The 20,400-nt window shown below is 31.6% G+C and overlaps 2 protein-coding genes across 2 annotated transcripts; one reads left to right on the top strand and one right to left on the bottom strand.

Moving 5' to 3' along the window:
• Positions 1-1,659: 1,659 nt before the first annotated feature.
• LOC124541653 (interleukin enhancer-binding factor 2 homolog) lies at positions 1,660-12,398 on the bottom strand. Its single transcript, XM_047119580.1, has 9 exons — positions 11,992-12,398; positions 11,061-11,189; positions 10,853-10,984; positions 9,772-9,924; positions 9,322-9,414; positions 8,576-8,718; positions 3,011-3,151; positions 2,290-2,459; positions 1,660-1,756 (listed from the first exon to the last, which is right to left on the bottom strand). The coding sequence occupies exons 1-9, from the start codon at positions 12,163-12,165 to the stop codon at positions 1,722-1,724; spliced, it is 1,170 nt and encodes a 389-aa protein (XP_046975536.1). The 5' UTR covers positions 12,166-12,398; the 3' UTR covers positions 1,660-1,721.
• A 799-nt stretch (positions 12,399-13,197) lies between these two features.
• Positions 13,198-20,400, top strand: LOC124541648 (vesicle transport protein GOT1B). The gene is made up of 6 exons (XM_047119575.1): positions 13,198-13,372; positions 14,233-14,324; positions 16,807-16,985; positions 17,465-17,546; positions 18,537-18,575; positions 20,313-20,400. The coding sequence occupies exons 1-6, from the start codon at positions 13,348-13,350 to the stop codon at positions 20,325-20,327; spliced, it is 432 nt and encodes a 143-aa protein (XP_046975531.1). The 5' UTR covers positions 13,198-13,347; the 3' UTR covers positions 20,328-20,400.

Genomic DNA, 20,400 nt, shown 5'->3' on the forward strand with positions numbered 1-20,400 from the left:
ATGCAAGCTATTGAATACAATACAGCACATCGATATTGGCGGGAAAAAGCGCGCGGACTACAGTTCGCCATTGTCCTTATCGTCTATATCGTGTTCGCCGACGTGCGAACGTAGCTTACCTAGAAAAGATTTGGACGAGAAACTGAGCAAATTGTCCGTTACGACCAAAGTCTCCGGGTACAACCCCGGACACGATGTTACGTCTAAAAAGATGAAATTCAAGATGACGAAGACACATCCGAACGTTTTTGGAAATGTCGTGCTACGTCAATAATATTATTAACTAGTCTGGTGCTGAAAGGTCATGATTACATTTGTAACTAATGTGAATTACATTTTGTTATTTTAAAATAAAAAAGGTGTCAAAACTTTTGCATTATCATTACTGAAAGTGCTAGGGCTAGCTAAATCTGAATGATTGTAAAAAATTATTTTAATTTTTATAATTTATATTTATTTATTGCAGTTATAATTTATTTGGTACACAAGGTATGAAGATAGGCTATTTGACAATGCTAAAAATAGTATCAATTATTATAATCAGTAAATGAGTTTATAAATGGATATTTACTAACGAAAGTTGTAAATAATAATTAATTTATTAAACGCTTTTATAAATTAAACGCTTGGCCCTTGGAGTAGTGGTGCAAAAAGCTTCATCAAAAGTATAACACCTCGCCTCATTGCCTCCACTGGTGACAGGAGGGCTGGTTCGTTTACCCAGAGGATCGGAATTGCGATTCAACGGGGTAACGCTGCTAGCATTCTTGCCACCATTCCTCGCGGTCAAGATTTTCATTTATTCTTATGTTAATAAACCATGTACTATGTAGATCATTTATTCAAAAATTCAAAAACATTAAACGTGTCACGTGACACAAAACGCTCTTGATTGGTCGGGTTAATGATGACGTCACTCGTTAACCTCTTTTTTCCTACTGTGTGTGGATTATGTGTGCCATAGACCACAGAATACAAGCAAGCGACGTCACCAACCCCATTGCAGCGCCATATTGTCATAGCACCGTTTTCAGGTGCTATTTAAATATTGAATTTTTGATTTGTTATTTTTCAGCAAATATTACTACTACTACTAGAATTAAAAAACAAACTTTTATTGGGTTCTTATAAAATGGATTTTAACACTAGTCAAACAGCCTATTATTACCCAGTATCTTCATAAGTGTTTTAAGAGCGTACATAATACGTTTATTTTATTTATTACACTATTACATTCATTTAAATATAAAATAAGATGTTCAACAATTATTCTACTCGACTTATAAAAATATGCATTTTGAAGACACTAATATATTTTTACGATTTATTTTATAATCAGTGATATTTTTTAGTGTTTTCGTTATAAAGTTATAACTTATATTCAATAGAATCTCACAATAGTGATATTTTAAATATATATTAAAACGTTAATGCTACTATTTTTTTCAGAAATCACTTTTCATTACTATTGTAAGCAATTCTATTATAATTTTTGGGTTTGGATCCAAGACCTTTGATTAATTATCTAATAAAAATAAAACAATCGAAAGGATTGTATTTAATTATTTTCTTGTTATTAGCGTTGAAAAAACTATTCTTATATTCGTATTTATTATTTTCAAATTTATTACTAAAGGATTCTTGAAGTAAAATACTTGATACTTAAATTATAAATTTATTAAAGGTTTTTTTTTAATAATATGTATCCTTATGAACTAAAACTATGCAGCAACGCCATCTTGCGTTCCCTCCTCATCTGGAAAAACAACAATGTAATTAAAATACCACCTAAACTTAATAATATGCAACTGGCTGGCTTTGCTTGGTATTAGAGCCTTAGAGATGCCTATCGGTCACCATCACCCACTCAAAATAACAGCCAAACAGCAATAGATAGTATTGTGTGTGCACATATTAATGCTATTATCTGAAGAACTAGACACTACACACCAACGATAGCATTTTTAATTCATTATTTTCCCAAAAAAACACTAAATATGAGTGGCTGAGTAGCAGTCGTACATACATAACTTGTTTTTATCAATGTGACATTACCAAAATGACTGACAGCATTATTACGGGAATAAATAAGCTTTAAAATTTAATTCAATTTTACAACAAAGTAAAGGTTTTATTTTATGGAAGTATCCTTAGGTGCCATTTATTTGTAAAATCAACATTCTGAGGTACTTTTTCAAACACAGTAGTATAACCTATTACCAACTTCGAAGTCCAACTATTTCTCAAATAAATTAGGCAATTGACCTTGAATGCAGGGGTCATTGTTACCTTTGTCGTCGGTGTCCATGGGCTCCGGCGTGTCGCTGTAGGCGGGCGCCAGCGGGGAGACCACGACGCCGTCCCACACCGTGATCTCGGTGGAGATGTCCTTGCCGCCCTCGAAGGCCTGCAGCCCTAACACGTAGCGGTGACCTCCGCGAGCCACCACGCGCAGCAGTCTGCAGTCAACGGGAACATCATTAAATTAAAAGATTTAGAATATTATATATAATTTTTAAATAGATTATGTATGTATTATTTTAAAATATTCAAAAAAAAAAGAAAAAAAATATCAATGTGGGCCACGTCTCGCAAGAAGACGACAAGAATGATTTCCAGCGAAGATCTGCTGATGTTTAGTATAAAATATATTAAAAACGCCAAAATATTTTATATAAAATGTGAAAAAAGGCACGGGTATCTGCGAGCCCGTGGATGTAGTAAATTAAAAAAAAAAGATTTAGAATATACCTCTTTGATCGAGACTGTATTTTTTTTTTTCGAATATGCTTTTACTATTGTAACATATATAATTGCATTTAACGTATGACTGAATTTTTTATTTTTGAAAAAGAGTAACTACTGAGTTCCTTGCTGGTTCTTGGTAGAATCTACTTTCTGAACCGGTGGTAGCTTCACTTATTAAATAACTATACAAAAGTGCTTGTAAAAGCCTACTTGAATAAAGTTTATTTTGATTTTCATTGAGTAACTAGCGGACAGTTCTCACGTCTGAGCGGTGGCGGCGGCGTGGTCCTGCGCCACGAGGTCGAGCGCGGTGTGGGCACGAGAGTGCGCCGCCTCGCAGGGGTCCGGCAGGCCCGCGCAACCCGGCAGGAACAGGCCCCCGGCCAGCAGCGACAGCGCTCGCCTGGCATATTCGTTATCAATATATTAACTTATGCATTATATATCATGACTAGGTGTGTAGCTATTACTCCTTATTACATGAGCTATCTGACATTGATTGTAGTAATTCTAATTACACATATACTGCTATATATTTTATTTATATATTATTTATTATAGTTTATATATAAAAAAATATATATATATATCAGTGCGGGCCACGTCTCCCAAGAAGACGACAAAAATGATTTCCAGCGAAGATCTGCTGATGTTTAGTATAAAATATAAAACGCCAAAATGTAATTGAATATAAAATGTAAAAAATCACCCACCCGACGCCCGTGCACATAACATTACGCTCCGTGGTTTTATTGATTATTAAGTGGTATAAAGTTAACTAAAAGTTTTAATTGTTATATCAGTTTTTTTCCCGTAGAAAGTGCTATCTAATTTTGTAAAATATCCAACGAAACTCCATGTCAATCTTAAGAAGTTAAGGTAAACAAATTAAAATTATACCATTAACTGACAAATTCCTGACCTACGCAATACACAACGCATCGAAGCGCGCCGAGTAATTGTGGCGTTTCAGCACTACCCCGTTTTTGGATCTAACACAAAGCTATGATTGCAAGCACTGTCATCGCTTGATATATTATAAAACTAACATTCCTAAGCCGAAGCGTGTCTTACAACTTTGAAGCGCTGCACTGTTGGATACTGCGTTAGTCTAACAATTGAATGTAATGCAAAAGCGCTATACGCTTTATGTTGTACATTTATATTGCACAGCTTGGTTCATGTTATTCTAATAATTGGGTTACAAGAAATTATTTAATTTTATACTACTTTATTGTATTATACAGAATAAATTTTGGACCACATTAAAACATCGTGAAATGGCATCTTATACTAAAACTTGTACAGGTTGTCAGAAAAGCATCAAAGATGGTAAATTTTTGCGTTGCATATTATGTTCTCAAAATTTTGATATTACATGTTCTAAATTATCTGAGAAATCTTTCACTCTTATGGAGCCTGACAAAAAGAAACAATGGAAGTGTCAGAAATGTGGGAATAAACAACCGAAAGCGGATCACATAACCCCTATAAGATCATTTCAATCATATGATGACAACGTATGTAATAATATAACAACGCGAAAAATAAACTTGAAATCTATTAACTCGGAAATTCCAACAGAGGATCTAAGCTTAATGCTTTCACCTTCCTCGACCGACAAATTAATGCCTTTACTTAGAAAAGAAATACAAAGTGCAGTTGCCGAAGCTGTTCAAAATGCTGTATCTATTTATTTTTCAAAAGAGTTTGATTTGATAAAGAACGAGCTAATTACATTAAAAGAATTAAAATCTACTATTGAATTCATTAGCGCAGACTACGATAAAGTTAAGGTAGATCTGAAAACGTGTGAGAGTAGGGTGATAGAATTATCTCAGGATAACAAGAGACTGTCCGATACAATTATCGACCTATCTAATCGTGTTACATTATTGGAACAACATTCCCGAGAAAATAACATTGAAGTCAACGGTGTTCCCGAAAATAAATCTGAAAATCTAGTTTCAATAGTAAAGCAGCTAGCTTCTACTGTCTCTGCACCTTTAAAAGACACGGACATGGTACATTGTGTAAGAGTGAAAAAAATGGATGAAACAAGTAACAAGCCTCGGTCTATAATCGTAAAGCTTACTTCCACCAGAGCCAGAGACGAGGTATTAGCTGCTGTTTCTAAGTTTAAGAAATCGAACAAGGAAAATAAATTACATAGTGGTCATCTTGGTTTCGGCACAAAGAAAACACCTATCTACGTCTCTGAACATCTATCTCCTCACAGTAAATATTTATACGCCCGAACAAGACAAACAGCTCGTGAAAAGGGTATTGCTTACGTTTGGATCAGAAACGGACGCATATTTATTCGCAAAAATGATACGTCTCCAGCAAAACAGATACGTAATATTGAAGCATTAGGAAAAATTTAAAATTTTCCAATATGGAGTATAAGTCCGTATACCATTATGTGTAAAATTCAACGTATACTATCAAAATGTCCGCGGCTTAAAAACCAAATTACAGGAATTAAGACTTGCTTCTTTGAATAACAATTACGATATTATAGCTGCAACTGAAACTTGGCTGGATGACTCGATAGATGACAATGAAATATTGAATAATAATTATACGATATACAGGAGAGATCGATGCACAACTTCATCAAAGGAAAGAAAGGGTGGCGGCGTCTTATTTGCAATATCTAATAGTCTTCATTCAAAACGAGTAAGACATCTTGAAAGTGACAATGAAGATTTATGGATTTCTGTTCGTTTATGTGAAAGTGGTATAACCAAAAATATTTTGTTTTGTGTAGTGTACTTAGCACCACCAGTAGCGTCTAACGTACTGGATAATATCTTCAATAACATAAATGGTGTTATCGATAGCAACTTATGTGAAACTGTAATTATCGGTGATTTTAATTTGGGTTTCATAGACTGGAAACCTGGTACAAGTCAAGATTACTTACCTGACAATAATACCAAAAACTTAGGATATATTTTAGAAGATTTCATGTCATTAAATAATTTTTTACAATACAATAATGTTAAGAATAGTAACAATCGAACTTTAGACTTAGTTTTCGCAAATTTTTCAGGTATTACTGTTAATAATAGCCCACATATACTAACAAGGATTGACCCGCACCATCCACCATTGGAAATTAATTCCAAATTTTTTGAACCTTGTATGTTAACCGAAAAACCTTTTGCTACTCATAATTTTAAAAAAGCTAACTATGAATTAGTAAATGCGAAACTCAAAGCTATTAATTGGGAATCGGAATTTCGATCAGCTGCCAACAATGTGGATGATATGGTGTCAATTTTTTACAATGTAATAAAATTAATTATCAACAATAATGTACCTAAGACTAAAACTTAGAAATCGAAAATATCCTGCTTGGTACTCCTTAGCTTTATTGAAGATCATTGCCGAAAAAGAGAAAACTAGATTAAAATTTAAAAAGTATGGCAATCCTAGAGACGCTTTACAACTCCAAATGTTAAATTCCCGTATTACAAGAGTTACAAGTAGTTGTTATACTAGTTAAATGGAAGGTGTTGAGGGAACCGTTGCGAAAAATCCGAAAAAATTTTGGTCTTTTATTAAAACTACACGTGGGAGCTCTTCTAATATTCCAAAAGAAATGAGGAAGTCTGATTGCAAAAACATTGCTAAAACTGGTGAAGAAATTTGCAATCTTTTTAAATTAAAATTTGAATCCATTTTTACTCAAGATAAAAGTTTAAACATTACCAACATATTATCTTCACATAATACCTATCCCCAATTTTCTCTAAGCTCTGTATACATTAGTGAACGTTCCATTCATAAAATTTTGAAATCAATCAATCCATGTAAAGGAGCCGGCCCTGATGGAATACCTTCTATATTTATTAAAAAAACTCACAACAATCTAACTTTGCCACTAAAATTAATTTTTGAAACTTCTTTTAAGACCGGGGTATTTCCGTCAGTATGGAAAATAGCTAATGTAATTCCGATTTATAAAAAAGGTGATAGAGACTTAGTCGACAATTACAGACCGATATCCATACTTAATCATTTTGCTAAAGTATTTGAATCCATTATTTGTCAATCACTATCAAAATATAGCTCAAAAGTTATCTCAACAAAACAACACGGTTTCTGTAAAAATAAGTCAACAATTAGCAATCTTGTAAGTTATGTTACAGATATCTCCAAATGCGTTGATAGCGGTGTTCAGGTAGACTCCATCTACACAGACTTTACTAACGCTTTTGACAAAGTTGATCACTTTATTTTATTACACAAGCTAAAATATTATGGAATACATGGGGAGCTACTGCGATGGTTAGAATCTTACTTAAAAGACAGACTGCAACAAGTAGTAGTTAATGGTTATATTTCTCAGACTTATACTGCATATTCGGGAGTTCCGCAAGGTTCCCATCTTGGTCCTATACTTTTTCTGTTTTTTATAAATGACATCACAGACTACATAAATCACAGTGAGTGTTTAATGTTTGCTGATGATCTAAAGTTGTATAGGCCTATTGAAACTGTTGATGATATAGTACTACTCCAGCGAGATTTGAGTGCTGTGCATACTTGGTGTATTAATAATAAAATGGTACTAAATATTAATAAATGTCAGCATATTAAATTTACTAAAAAAAATAAAAACTTAATACCATCGACTTACTACATAGATAATCAATTATTATCCGAAGTTGAAAAGATACGAGACTTGGGTGTAATAATAGATAAAAAACTGCAATTAAAAGATCACATAGATACAATAGTAAAAAAATGCTTCAAAATGATGGGTTTTATTAAACGAACATGTCATGATTTCAAAAACATAAATGCCGTTTTAACTTTATATGCTTCATTATGCCGTAGTATCATTGAATATGCATCACCTGCATGGAATCCATCTTATAAAATTCACATTAGTCGCATAGAAAATATTCAAAAAAGATTTATAAAGTTTTTGGCATATAAAGATAGAGGTTGTCCATATCGCGCAGACTATAATACACGACTGAAACACTTTAAACTTGCTACTTTGGAGAAACGTAGGTGCAATCACGACTTAATGTTTCTACATAAATTAATCCATGGTTCAATAGACTCGCAAAAGTTACTTTCTCAAATCTACATAAATGTCCCTAGAACGATTCCGCGTCGTCCAATACAAAACACCTTCGCTATTCCCAGATTCCGTACAAATGTTGGAAAGTTTTCGCCTATGATCCGTTATATGAGCCGCTACAATAATATCACTTCTCATGAGATTGATATATTTAGCCATAACAGCAATAGTTTTAAGAAAAAATTAGACTTTTTGCTCAATTAGTATTAAGATTTTTTATTTTTTACTTTTATTTGTTTTTAATTTTGAGTGATTTATTAATTGTTTTTTTTTATTCCTTTATAATTCTTGCATATTTTTGTTTATATTTTAAAGATTTATTAATGTAGGAGTGTAATGTTTTGTAATTTGAAATGTAAAATGTAAACGCCTGTAGTGGTGTATCACACCGTACATGAATTTATTTCTTGCTTTTTCTTAATGTTTTGTGAATATGCCGATGGTGTTTCGAAAACTATAAATAAATAAATAAATAAATAAATAAAAAAAGGCACGGGCATCTGCGAGCCTGTGGATGTTGTATTTTAAATTTAAAAAAAAAAGCTATCTGACATTGAAAGTCCCATCACAATCGGTCCAGCCCTACGTTGTCTACTATAACATGTACCTGTATAACATGTACCTTGTATACATGCATATGTATTTAGTGAAAAACGGTTATTTCAATATTACAAACGGACACTCCAATTTTATGTGTAGATGATAGATGAATATATGTATTACCTGAAAGCCACATTGATGGGTAGCGCTTGCCTCGCTGGGTTGTTCATAATGCAGTGGTGTGCGAGCAGATCTATCATCCAGGGGGTCAGGGGTTCGAGGCCGGCGTGACGCGCGCACATGTCTCGGAGGAGACGGATTAATACCTGTGAAGATGAAAATATTGTTTAAAACTGTATACTAAATACTTATTGTCAGAGTCAAAATAAAATAGGTGGTCTGAAATCTTTATTCTTTGGAGAAGATTATTTATTTAAGAAATGAGTAATCCAATATACATCAATGTATGTTTCTGGGAAGTATTTTAGACATTATCTTATTGTATAAATAGGTGGAATTTACAGTTTCACCTGCTTTCAATTTAGACCTGATGTGACAAGCGAGTATTATATATATATATATATATGTCGAAGAATGAGCAACGCCATCGATACGATCAAGAAGCAATATAATCAATACAATCTAGCCTTGGTGTTACTAGGTAATAAATTCTTGAAGTTGACACTGGTATGAAATCTGTCAAGGATTTGTTTCTTAATATAGATTTGTTCCGTGATAATAAAATATTGTGAAATCCATTAACAGTTTTATTTTGAAAATTTAAGTAATGGAGGAAGAGCGATCTGAGCCCGAACGTATGGAGGATGCGATATATATTTTGTTATTTCATCCACTGTCACAAAATAATTAAAATGTATTTAAGAGTATCACACACAGTTTGTTATTATAGATATTTATAATTTATTTACCTTAATAGAAGAATGGTGAGCATTCTCTTCGAACCAACGGCTGTGCCTGATGGCTGCAAGGTGACTGCTGATCACTTTGTAGTCCAAATGCACCTGAAATTAAATAAAAAATAAATTATCATTGGCATAGATCGTTGTAGAGACAAAGGTAGCTCAATGGGTAGAAAACCTGAATTTAAACTGATAATTGCAGATTTAAACTAGAACAAGAACCACTGAACTTTCCCATGCTTAAATCGTGTTTATATTTTATCTCTATCAAACGCAGCTAAAGAAAATACTCTAAGGAATCATACTTGCATATCGACCAACCCTCATTGCAACAATATAGTAGAGTATGTTACAAACCTCCTTCTCAAAATGGAGGGAAGATCACCCACCATTAAGACATTTATTGGCATAAACAATATGATAGATAAGTTGAATCTTTATATATGTAACTCAGTGTACCTCCGGCTCAAGCTTGCGCAGGTTCTGATGCAATGTGGTGACCAGTACACGCACGGCGGCCGCCGCCGTCACCGTGAACCCGCGCTCGTGGCTCGCACACGTGACCGGCGACAGACCCTCAGCGCGCATCAGCTTGTTCAGTTCCTCGTTCACCTGTGAAAAGACATATGTGTCAAGTTCGACAAAGACAAAACTTAAAACTATCTCTAGTTATTGCATATTGTTGGAAATTTAAGTTAATATGTTTTTCTTTTGGTTTTTTATCATATACATTCTCTCTTCTGAAGACCCTATCCTATAAATATTAAATGTTTATGTGGTATTATGAATAGTATTAATAGAGAAACTTCTAATTATTATTTTTTTCAATATTATATTAATTTTGGATTCCTGATTGAACTCATCAGTCCTACTCCTTCCAATAAAAAAAACAATCCATGCACAATTGACAGACTATAATCCATGACAGACTATTTTATTATAAATTTTTAATCATTTCAACTAGTCTTTAGTGGATATGAGGCCTAAAATTGCATATTTCCTGTCTCATTGTATGCTGTTCTTCCTAATACTTATCCTCGCCCTTTCAACATTTCCTACATTTTGTCATCTTCAGAAATTTCTATTATAACTATTTTATTTAAGTATATTGAAAGATATATGTATCATTAAACTTTGTGTAAGTTTAAGTACATATTATTTATATAATAAGTATATTTATGTAGGTAGTTTTATTATTTTGTGTCTTAGTAGGTGTTGGTATAATATATTGTGATATTCTATTTGTTTTAGATCATGGTACTGGTCATTTGGCAGAACGAAAAAGTGCTGTGCTCTTTACCATGTGTATTAAATAGGTCGAGTGGTGTGTATACCGGTTTTCATGGGTACTCTGAGGTCCCGGGTTCCCGGCCGAGTCAATGTAGATTATCATTAGTTTTCTATGTTATCTTGGGTCTGGGAGTTTGTGGTACTTTAGTTACTTCTGATTTTCCATAACACAAGTGCTTTAGCTACTTACATTGGGATCAGAGTAATGTATGTGATTTTGTCTCATGTTATTTTTAAAAAAAAAAAGTACCTTATTTGAAAGACCCTCCACAGCCTCCTTAGTGGGTAAGGTCTTCATAATTACAACTATGTCTGCTACATTCTTTCCTGCCATCATAGTGCCTTTCTTATATGAACCAACTTGACGTACTTCTTCCAATTGCTGCAAATAAAAAAACATGTAAATATATAAAATGTGCCAATAAAAAATATCTTTTAATAAATATATTATGACTTACACAAGCTGCAAAGTCTCCGGGTGCCACGACTAAATTGTCAAGTACAGTCTGCAGTTTTGTGATGAGACTCAGCACTGCAGCCTGTTCCGTTGGTGTCGGACATAGCTCTGTATGTCTTTTGAGGAGTGCCTGGTTTACAAAAATCATTATCATATTATGTTAATGAATCATCAATCTATACAATATCAATTTATTTACACTAGTAATCACTAATTACCAATATATAAAATAAAATACAATACATTAATTTGAATTTTAGGAGCAATAAGATTTGGTGGAAAAATACTTTGTTAATTTTTTATTACAAAAAGAAAACAATTGTCTGTCTGAATCTGCACCACAAGGTTTAGTGCTTACATTAATTTATTATATATATAAACAATATGCTTTATAATAAATACATAAAATAAATATGATCCATACATTATTATACCAATATATTTATATTATACAAATACTAATGTCTGTTAGAGAAATATATTAATGTGGCAATTTTTATGTTATAGTAATCTTCCAACATAGAATATCAGTATTACGAGTCACTTTGAAAATGATATGATAATGGTTTAAAGAAGACAAACTATAAAGTATTAACTTAAATATTGATATATAGTCTTCATTTTTCAGTTAATTGTTGACTAAATTATGTATTGCAATATAAGATAGTTTAATTTAATCTTATAAAATGAATGAATTTAGTTGATTTTGATGTTAGTTTTGCAAAGTAACAACAAAATAAGTACCGTAATGTTCAATAGACCGTATGTACTCTACAACCGTCTTACATTTACAATTAAACACAGGTAAAGTTAATTGGCGGTAAAATTAATGTATTTATTTGTCAAGTTATACTGGATTTCACTGGATGTTTACTTAATATTGACGATGATAATATATTATAGTAATAATAGCATTTTAATGTATTGTGTACCTGTGTCAAAGCGGAATCGTCTGGCGCAGGTTTGCATCTAGGAAAGGCGGGTTCTGCGAGGATTAAGTCAAAAGGGGGTCTTAGCATTAACACGCGAGGTCTGCTGAAAGGTGGACGGCCCATTCCACCTCGTCCAGGCATCCCTCTGCCTCCACGACCGGCACCTCGTACCATTGCAACAAACTCGAAAATACCAACACTTGTTCAATATAAATATTTTTATACTTATATCTTTACGAACAAACTTTAAAAACACTACAGCAAGTTGTAAATTTGTATCTCACACTATATAAGAACAATTTCAAGTGTTTCTTGTATAATTAAATTGATAAAACAAAAACGAGACGCTACTTTAACTAATAATTGATTATTTCGTTGAGGTTAGAAATTGTCTATGGACTATTGGTATTGTTCTATGCACAGATTACAAAAAATATTTTTCAATCTTGAAAGATAATGTTGCCATAATTAGTATTATATTTATGTAGGTTTAGGAGTACCTTCGGTTTTGGCATTTGGGTTAGGATGGGATTAGAATATATTATTATGAAAGAAATATTTTTCTGACCTTCGTGGTCGAGTGGTGTGTACACCGGTGTTCATGTCGTCGATGTAGAAGGTTTATTAGTTTCTATGTCATCTGGGGTCTGGGTGTTTGTGGTACCTTCATTACTTTTGATCGCTTCTCTGATATCTTCGTTACTCTGATCCTAATGTAAGTCGCTAAAGCGACTGTGATATTGTCCAATATTTACATATAAATTAAAGCTACTTTTTAATTAACTATTGACACTTAAGAGTAATTTATGAATTACTTTTTCGTAATTAACTTTTAATCAATTAATGTAAAAGAATACTGCAATATAAGATTAAGTTATATCAATGCTCCTAATTCTAGCGTATTCGGAAGAGCCTTAAATTTCCTTTGCCAATATTTCCTGTCAGTGTTTTCTTATTAGATCGTTACTAAATATACAACTGCGTTCTTTTTTCATATTCATATTTCATAGTTGTTAGTAAATCAAAATATAAATCATCCTTAATATAGTTATTATTTTATATTAATTTTAAATTAGAAATAAAGAAGATTTATTTCTATTTTCTGAGAGTGATAGTTGATACAACTACAAATATAAAAAATATCTTAAAAGTAAAATTTTGTCTCTGACCAAAACCTAATCAAAACAACATGACGTACCGTATACAAAAGCGACAGTGACAGTTCTAAATTTCGATTGCAAAAATGACGTGGTGTAAAAGGTTATAAACTTGTTTAAATTTGTATTTACAAATGTATTTAGCTAAGTAACTAATAATAGTTATCGTAATAGTCATTGCTTTAATATAGGCTTCAAAATGATTGAAATAACTGACACACAAAGTGAGTATATATAAAATGATTTACGATTCATATTATCATTGTATTTGTAGCACATAAATTGATTAAATAACTATTTTATCAATGAGCAGGCGTCTGTAATTTGATCTTATGTGTGTAATTGTTGCTTAGTCACTGTTTAGCTATAATACTTTCGGTCTATTGTGAGGACTATGGAGTTAGGCAATTTTACAAATTATAACGAAACATAATTATTTTACGAACATATTGTTATTCTTGACCTTTATCAAAATAACGAAAATAATTTACCAAATTATTTTTCTAATGTTTTATGATCTATGCTATTAGCTGTTTTTATTAATACTCATATTAGTAGATTAGTAAAATATATACCTTGTAGGGTAATTTATCTTAGTAAATATACTTTGTAGATTAAAAGCCTAGTTTCTTTAACCAATCATCATATCTAAGGTGTTTATTTAAGAAGTGGCAGAATTTTAACACTCAAAAATATAGTGTATTGCTTCCATATTTAAGAACCAGCTTTGCCTGTATCTTTGTACATATTTGAATTTAACTAAAAAAGTTATTGTTGTAGCCTAAGTTACTTCCTATTACATCAGCTATCTGCCAATCAAAAACCTCACTGCATCGGTCCAGCCATTCTAGAGATCAGTTCAAACAAACTGATGAATACTGAAAACCATATGCATTTAATAAAAAGCCTCAACAGGCATTCCAATTTTATTATTATTTGTAGAAGATTTTTGAACTACAAATGTGTCACATTTAAACTACTCATGTGTGTAATATATTCTATGCTTACAATGCTTGAGCTCTTTATTAAACTGCTGTTAGTAATCTTGTGTGATTATATCTTATAAAGAAATATAACTTTGCAGAGATTGGGGTCGGCTTGGCCGGCTTCGGCATGACATTCCTATTCCTCGGAGTGTTACTGCTGTTTGATAAAGGTTTATTAGCAATTGGTAATGTGAGTACAAATGTTACACTATTTTTTTTATTTATAATTGCACTGAGATGTGTAGTTGTGTTAAATTTGTTTTTTGTTAAAAGATTATATTAATGTTACTACACAGGGAGGGACATAACATCTTAGTTCCTAATGTTGGTGACACATTGAGGATGTAAGGAATAGTAAATATTACTTTAAGCTTCATTGTCTATGGGTGATGGTGACCACTTACCATCAGGTGGCCCTGGCATATGCTCGTCCACAAACCTAAACCATAAAAAAACTTATATGCCAAAATAGTTATTAAGATTTGTATAGTATCTAGGCAATCAGCAAAAACCATTTTTTTTTAATTATCTTTAAGGTAAATTTTAATGCATTATTTTATTATACATTTTGTAAGAAATTAAATTATAAAAGAAATTTGTTGTTTTTGCTATTAAAAATGGCAAATAAATTGATGAAAATAGCCTTGATGTAAGTGTTTGATAATCTTATGCGTATGTGTGTATGTTTGTACTCTTTCACAAAAAACTACTGAACCAATTTTGATAAAATTTTACAGTATAGGTTATATATTGTAATGATAAAATTTTGAAGGGGGTGTCAATTGTAATAATTAATTGACTAAAAATAAATTTAAATTAAAAAAATATTAATTTTCTTCGAGGCAAACTAAAAATGCGGTAGAGCTGGACAAGGTTTTTAAATTAAACAAATCCTCGACAGAAAGTGCTCCGGAAGTCAGTTAAATAACCCTTCAACATTACAAGTAGATTTACAAAAAGGCAAATCTTTGTTATAAATTAATTTATTCACAAGAATAGAATATAAAAAAATAATTTTAACAATTGTAAAATCTTAAATTTAAAGAGTAACAAAATCGGGCGCCTGGATGTTTACATCCATTTAAAATACATTAAATTTAATTAAATATTATAAATTGTAAATTTTTCAAAGTTAACAAAAAATATCTTAAAGTTAGACTAAGTTATGTTATTAAAAGTTTCTCCAAAAAAAAAATATTCAAATATAAATTATTAGAATTAGGTGTAAATAAAGTTACAACAATGTATAAATATTATTTTAAAAAAAAAAGTTTGAATGCCAAATTTTCATAAGATTATAAAATGTATACTAAATCCCACGAAGTTCCAAAATTGCGGTAAAATAAATATGTGAAAATTACATACCGAAATCCAGAAGTTAAATAAATGTTATAAAGTTTTCACTTCCTTTACGGTTTCTAAAATTTAATCTTCAAAATATCCAAAGAAATTAAGTTCAAATGTTCTTCGAAAAGCGTTGACAATAATCCACTCGAAGATACAGCCAAAGAAGATAATTCAAGGAATAATCTACGATAATACAGTTGTAGAAAATAACTGTAGAAAATAATGGTAGAAAAATACCAATTGAAAATAAACTGTTGAAAATAACCATTGAAAATAATTGTCGAAAATAATGGTTGAAAATAACTGCAAAAGAGAAACAATTCTAATTAGAACCTAACACGAATTTCGAAAATCTAAAGTATCACTTTAATAATTCAACCAACTTACCCGGTCAATCCCGGTTATTTTCCAAAAATAACAAAATGCATCATGGGAAATATTCTAAAGATTCCCTGTAAAGAACCACAATCGTTGTTACGAAACCGAACAATTGAAATAAATTCAAATTTCGAAGAAAGTTTTTCGACTTACCACGAGGCGACAAATATCCACATTAATTTTTGTAATCCGACATGGATTTACTTCCAATCGTTTAAATTAAGACATATCGTGCCTTAAAACTTCAATTTTCAACAATATTCAATAGTTTAAACCAAATAAAAGTTACAAAAACTTTGAAAGTAATTTAGCGTCACATTTCGACTTAAAAGGCGGAAGGAAAGTGAGGTCTTAGACAAATGTCAAAGATCATCTCAAAGATAATATAAAGATAATAAATCACAATTAGGTCAGGAACGCATAATGCATAAAAAGTGCATTTTTATTTTAAACGTCAAATTTAGCGGTATTTTTTAAATTATGCATAAACATAGCCTTAGAAATGATTGTCAAAGTCAAATGACAGATGACATCCGATAACCTATATTAGAAATTTAATATTTTTTGACGAAATTATTTAAAAATGGATGAAACATGTAACGTGCGCCACAATTACGTTACAATATACATCAGAATAACACATTCTCTACAATTTGTAATGGTTTTATGTAATTTGGTCATAATATAATGATACATAATTATAAATAACCATGCAAAGCCAGGCTGGTCACAAGTTATATATAAATTATCAATAATAGAAATTCAAAATATTGGTCAGCTGTTGTTGACCATATCCTTAACTTTCAAGTTAAGGATATCTCCGTGCTATATGGATTGCATTGTTTATTTATTTATTATGTTAGTAGAGTCTACAAAAAAAAACTAATTTATTTCTGATTAAACTTAATTGTTAATTACTGCAATTTTAATAATTCGAATATTTCCAGATTCTCTTCATAAGTGGCCTCGCTTGTGTCATAGGGCTCCAAAGGACGTTCTTCTTCTTCTTTCAAAGGCACAAAGTGAAGGCGTCGGTTGCTTTCTTCGGTGGCATCACTGTTGTGTTGCTTGGCTGGCCAATGTTTGGCATGATAGCGGAAATATATGGATTCTTACTTCTATTTAGGTAAAGTAACATCAGCCATTCATTGGGTTAAAGCTCTTAAGATATGAACCTGGAGCTTATACCCCACTCTAAGATTGGTTAGGAAATTTACATCATTATTAATCCTCATATGTTCTTCACCACTTAGCATGAGAATTTTAATCTAAAATTTAGTACCTGACCATCATATATGTTAACGATGATTGCTGTATATTACAAGCAATTGAATGAAACGAGACAAGCTATTAGTTTGACACCATTAAATGAATACATAAAAATGAGAAGGGGTATTCTGCTTCGTCACAGAAGCAATTTAAACCGGTTTAAAAATTTAAATTCAAATATTACACAGATATTGTAAAGGATAGCTATTTATTTAATTATATTGTGACCCTCAGTCATTTATCTACATAATTGATGTGGCAACAGTTTTCGGGATTGCCATCTGTTAAAATTAATAACTGCAGTTGAATAAATCCATGCCAATATATTGATTACAGAGGGTTCCTGCCGGCCGCTGTCAATTTCCTCAGAATGATGCCAGTACTGGGTTCGCTTTTAAGCCTACCGATAATACGAGGGGTGAGTGTGACCATATAACAAAAATTATAAAGCGTTTATTTATTTGTTTTCCATAAATTCAAACTTATACTGAAATAAGCTGATTCTGCAGCTCTGTCCTCGCAAATTTATTCAAATTACCTACCCACAAACTTTCACCCCAATTAAAAAAGACTACAAGCTCATTTCTTTGCCCAGGTTTTAAAATATTTTAATACAAAATTACAGCTACTATACTCGACTGTATAATTAACGCTACCAGGATGATATGGAACTTTATCAAAATAATTCGAAATTGTCTGTTTTCAAACGAAGTAACGTTAGCAAAGATTTTCTGTAAAATATTTAACTATTATGTCTATGTATGTGTGTGAGTTGAGATGGCCCAGTGGTTAGAACGCGTGCATCTTAACCGATGATTGCGGGTTCAAGCCCAGCAAGCACCGCTGATTCATGTGCTTAATTTGTCTTTATAATTCACCTCGTGCTCAGCGGTGAAGGAAAACATCATGAGGAAACCTGCAGGTGACAAATTACATAGAAATTCTGCCACATGTGTATTCCACCAACCCGCATTGGAACAGCGTGGTGGAAAATGTTCCAGAACCTTCTCCTCAAAGGGAGAGGAGGCCTTTAGCCCAGCAGTGGGAATTTACAGGCTGTTGTTGTTGTTGTATGTGTGTTTGAGGGTGGGTATGTGTATGTATGTTTAAATTATTATGTTCACGTCATCTCTTTATATTTATATTTAATAATAATCCTACATCCACTAGTATATAAAATAACGAACAAATAAAAACACAAACAATAATGTCTCGACTTTGCTGTCATCATCTTGCGTCACAGTTACAAAATGTGGGATCCCGTTCTCATACACTCGTAAAGAGCACATTGTATTATATATAGTGACTTATAAAATTAGCATTTTCATCGAATATAATTTATAAATAAAGTGTTTTTATGCTGCTTTGTTGAATTAAAGTTAATAAAACATTTTGATTATCTTTTCAGATCGTCGACAGGATAGCCGGCGACAACGGCCGGAATATGGTATGATAATGTTACCATACCAAAAAATAGACTACAGTGTAAAAATATATTATCTGTGAAAGTGTGGATGTGGCCATTACGTGTGCATATGATTTTAATAAAGAACTGGGCTAGCTATAAGTATTATTTTGTTATTACATAATAATAAAAATTAATAAATGTATTTTAATTGAACCGGTACAATGAGATATTTGACGTTTTTTTATTTTAATACGATTTAATATATGGCTTTGTGAGCTTATGAAAATAATTTGAGCGAATGAAGTTGATTTCCAAAACTAAATAAAATAAATTCGATATCACAGTTATATGTTGTTGATGGGGTATGGTTCTCTACCCTACCCCTATCGACTACGTTGCAGAACTATCGATACTTGACCTCGGAACTATTCAGGATATCGATAGTACTGTCGACCGTATTATAATTTTGATCGATACTATATCTCTCCGTAAGTAATAATACCGATAGCGGCAATTCTATCGATAGACTATCGATACTATCGCTAAAACCTTGACTAACGATTTGCAACACTAGTAGACAGTTGACAATAAACTCATATGTTCTGTAAATATTTTAGTGGATATTTTCATTTAATAAAACATAATTTGAGTTAAATAATAAATATGTAATTATAGAATATACAATTGTATTAAATTGAATTTTAATATGCAACGTATTTGTAAAGTATTATTGTCACTAGTTAGTTTTGTCTTTTTAAGTACTAATTACACAATATACTGATACAACAAAGTCCTCCTGCACAGATCTTACGCCAATATGCCCTGTCGTACAATGATATTCTTATAAACAGATATGTTATATCCATACTAAACAACAGAAAAAAGTGTGCCGCGCCGGCGACCGTTTATTTTAGTTTATTTTTACATTTCGTTAAAAGTAAAAAGGATAGCTCGATAAAAACAATAAGTAAAAGGGATAACTAGATGTTTTAATTACGCAAAACGTATTACTACGTAATTATGATGTATTATAACGTATTACTACGTAAAACGACTAACGGCAAACGTCACAATTAGGACGTTTAGTCTTCACTTTTTGCGCGTAAATAACATAACTGTTTACTACAAAATCATTGGGGCTTTAGGTTAAATCCGCTAATATATTTTTTTTATATTCGATATAAAGTAGTTAAACTGGGCTAGCTATCGTTTATACAACCTCCTCATCGTTTATACGTAAAACATTAGAAAAATATAATAATATTCTTGCCAAAAAAATTAGGCTATAATTTTTTGAGATTCAAAACCTTTTTTTACTAGTTTTAAAACTATACTTCAGAAAATCAGAAATTAGTAGACGTCAAATATTTGGCGCCATTTTTTGTGTACAGATTAATAACGTCTTGTTTCAATTCACTTTAAATTTACTCACTAGATGGCGTTAAGGAATTTCATTAATTTTACAGCTCAAAATTCAACATCTCAGCTGGAATATTACGAAAATATTTTTGAGTTTCCTAATTACTATTTCATACTTAACTTATTGCAATGTTAATTGTGTTGTTTACATAACATAATTCCACTTTTTCACTTTTTGCACTTTTTTACTTACAATTTAATACAAGAACCTTTGCACTAAGTTTAAATAATAATTAGGATCATGGTATTAATTTAAAATATCTTTAAATATTAATACATAAATAAAAAGTTTTAATAAAACGCTAATGATCTTTTAATGTTTTTTATTTTATTTATAAAATAACAATTTTTCAACAGGACGGGGCGACATAGCATGGTATCGCTGCAAACATCATACAAAAAACTTCACATTCCATTTTTAAAATATATTATGACATGCAAGAAA

This window comes from Vanessa cardui, chromosome 28, assembly GCF_905220365.1.
Source record: "Vanessa cardui chromosome 28, ilVanCard2.1, whole genome shotgun sequence".
Lineage (NCBI taxonomy): Eukaryota > Metazoa > Arthropoda > Insecta > Lepidoptera > Nymphalidae > Vanessa > Vanessa cardui.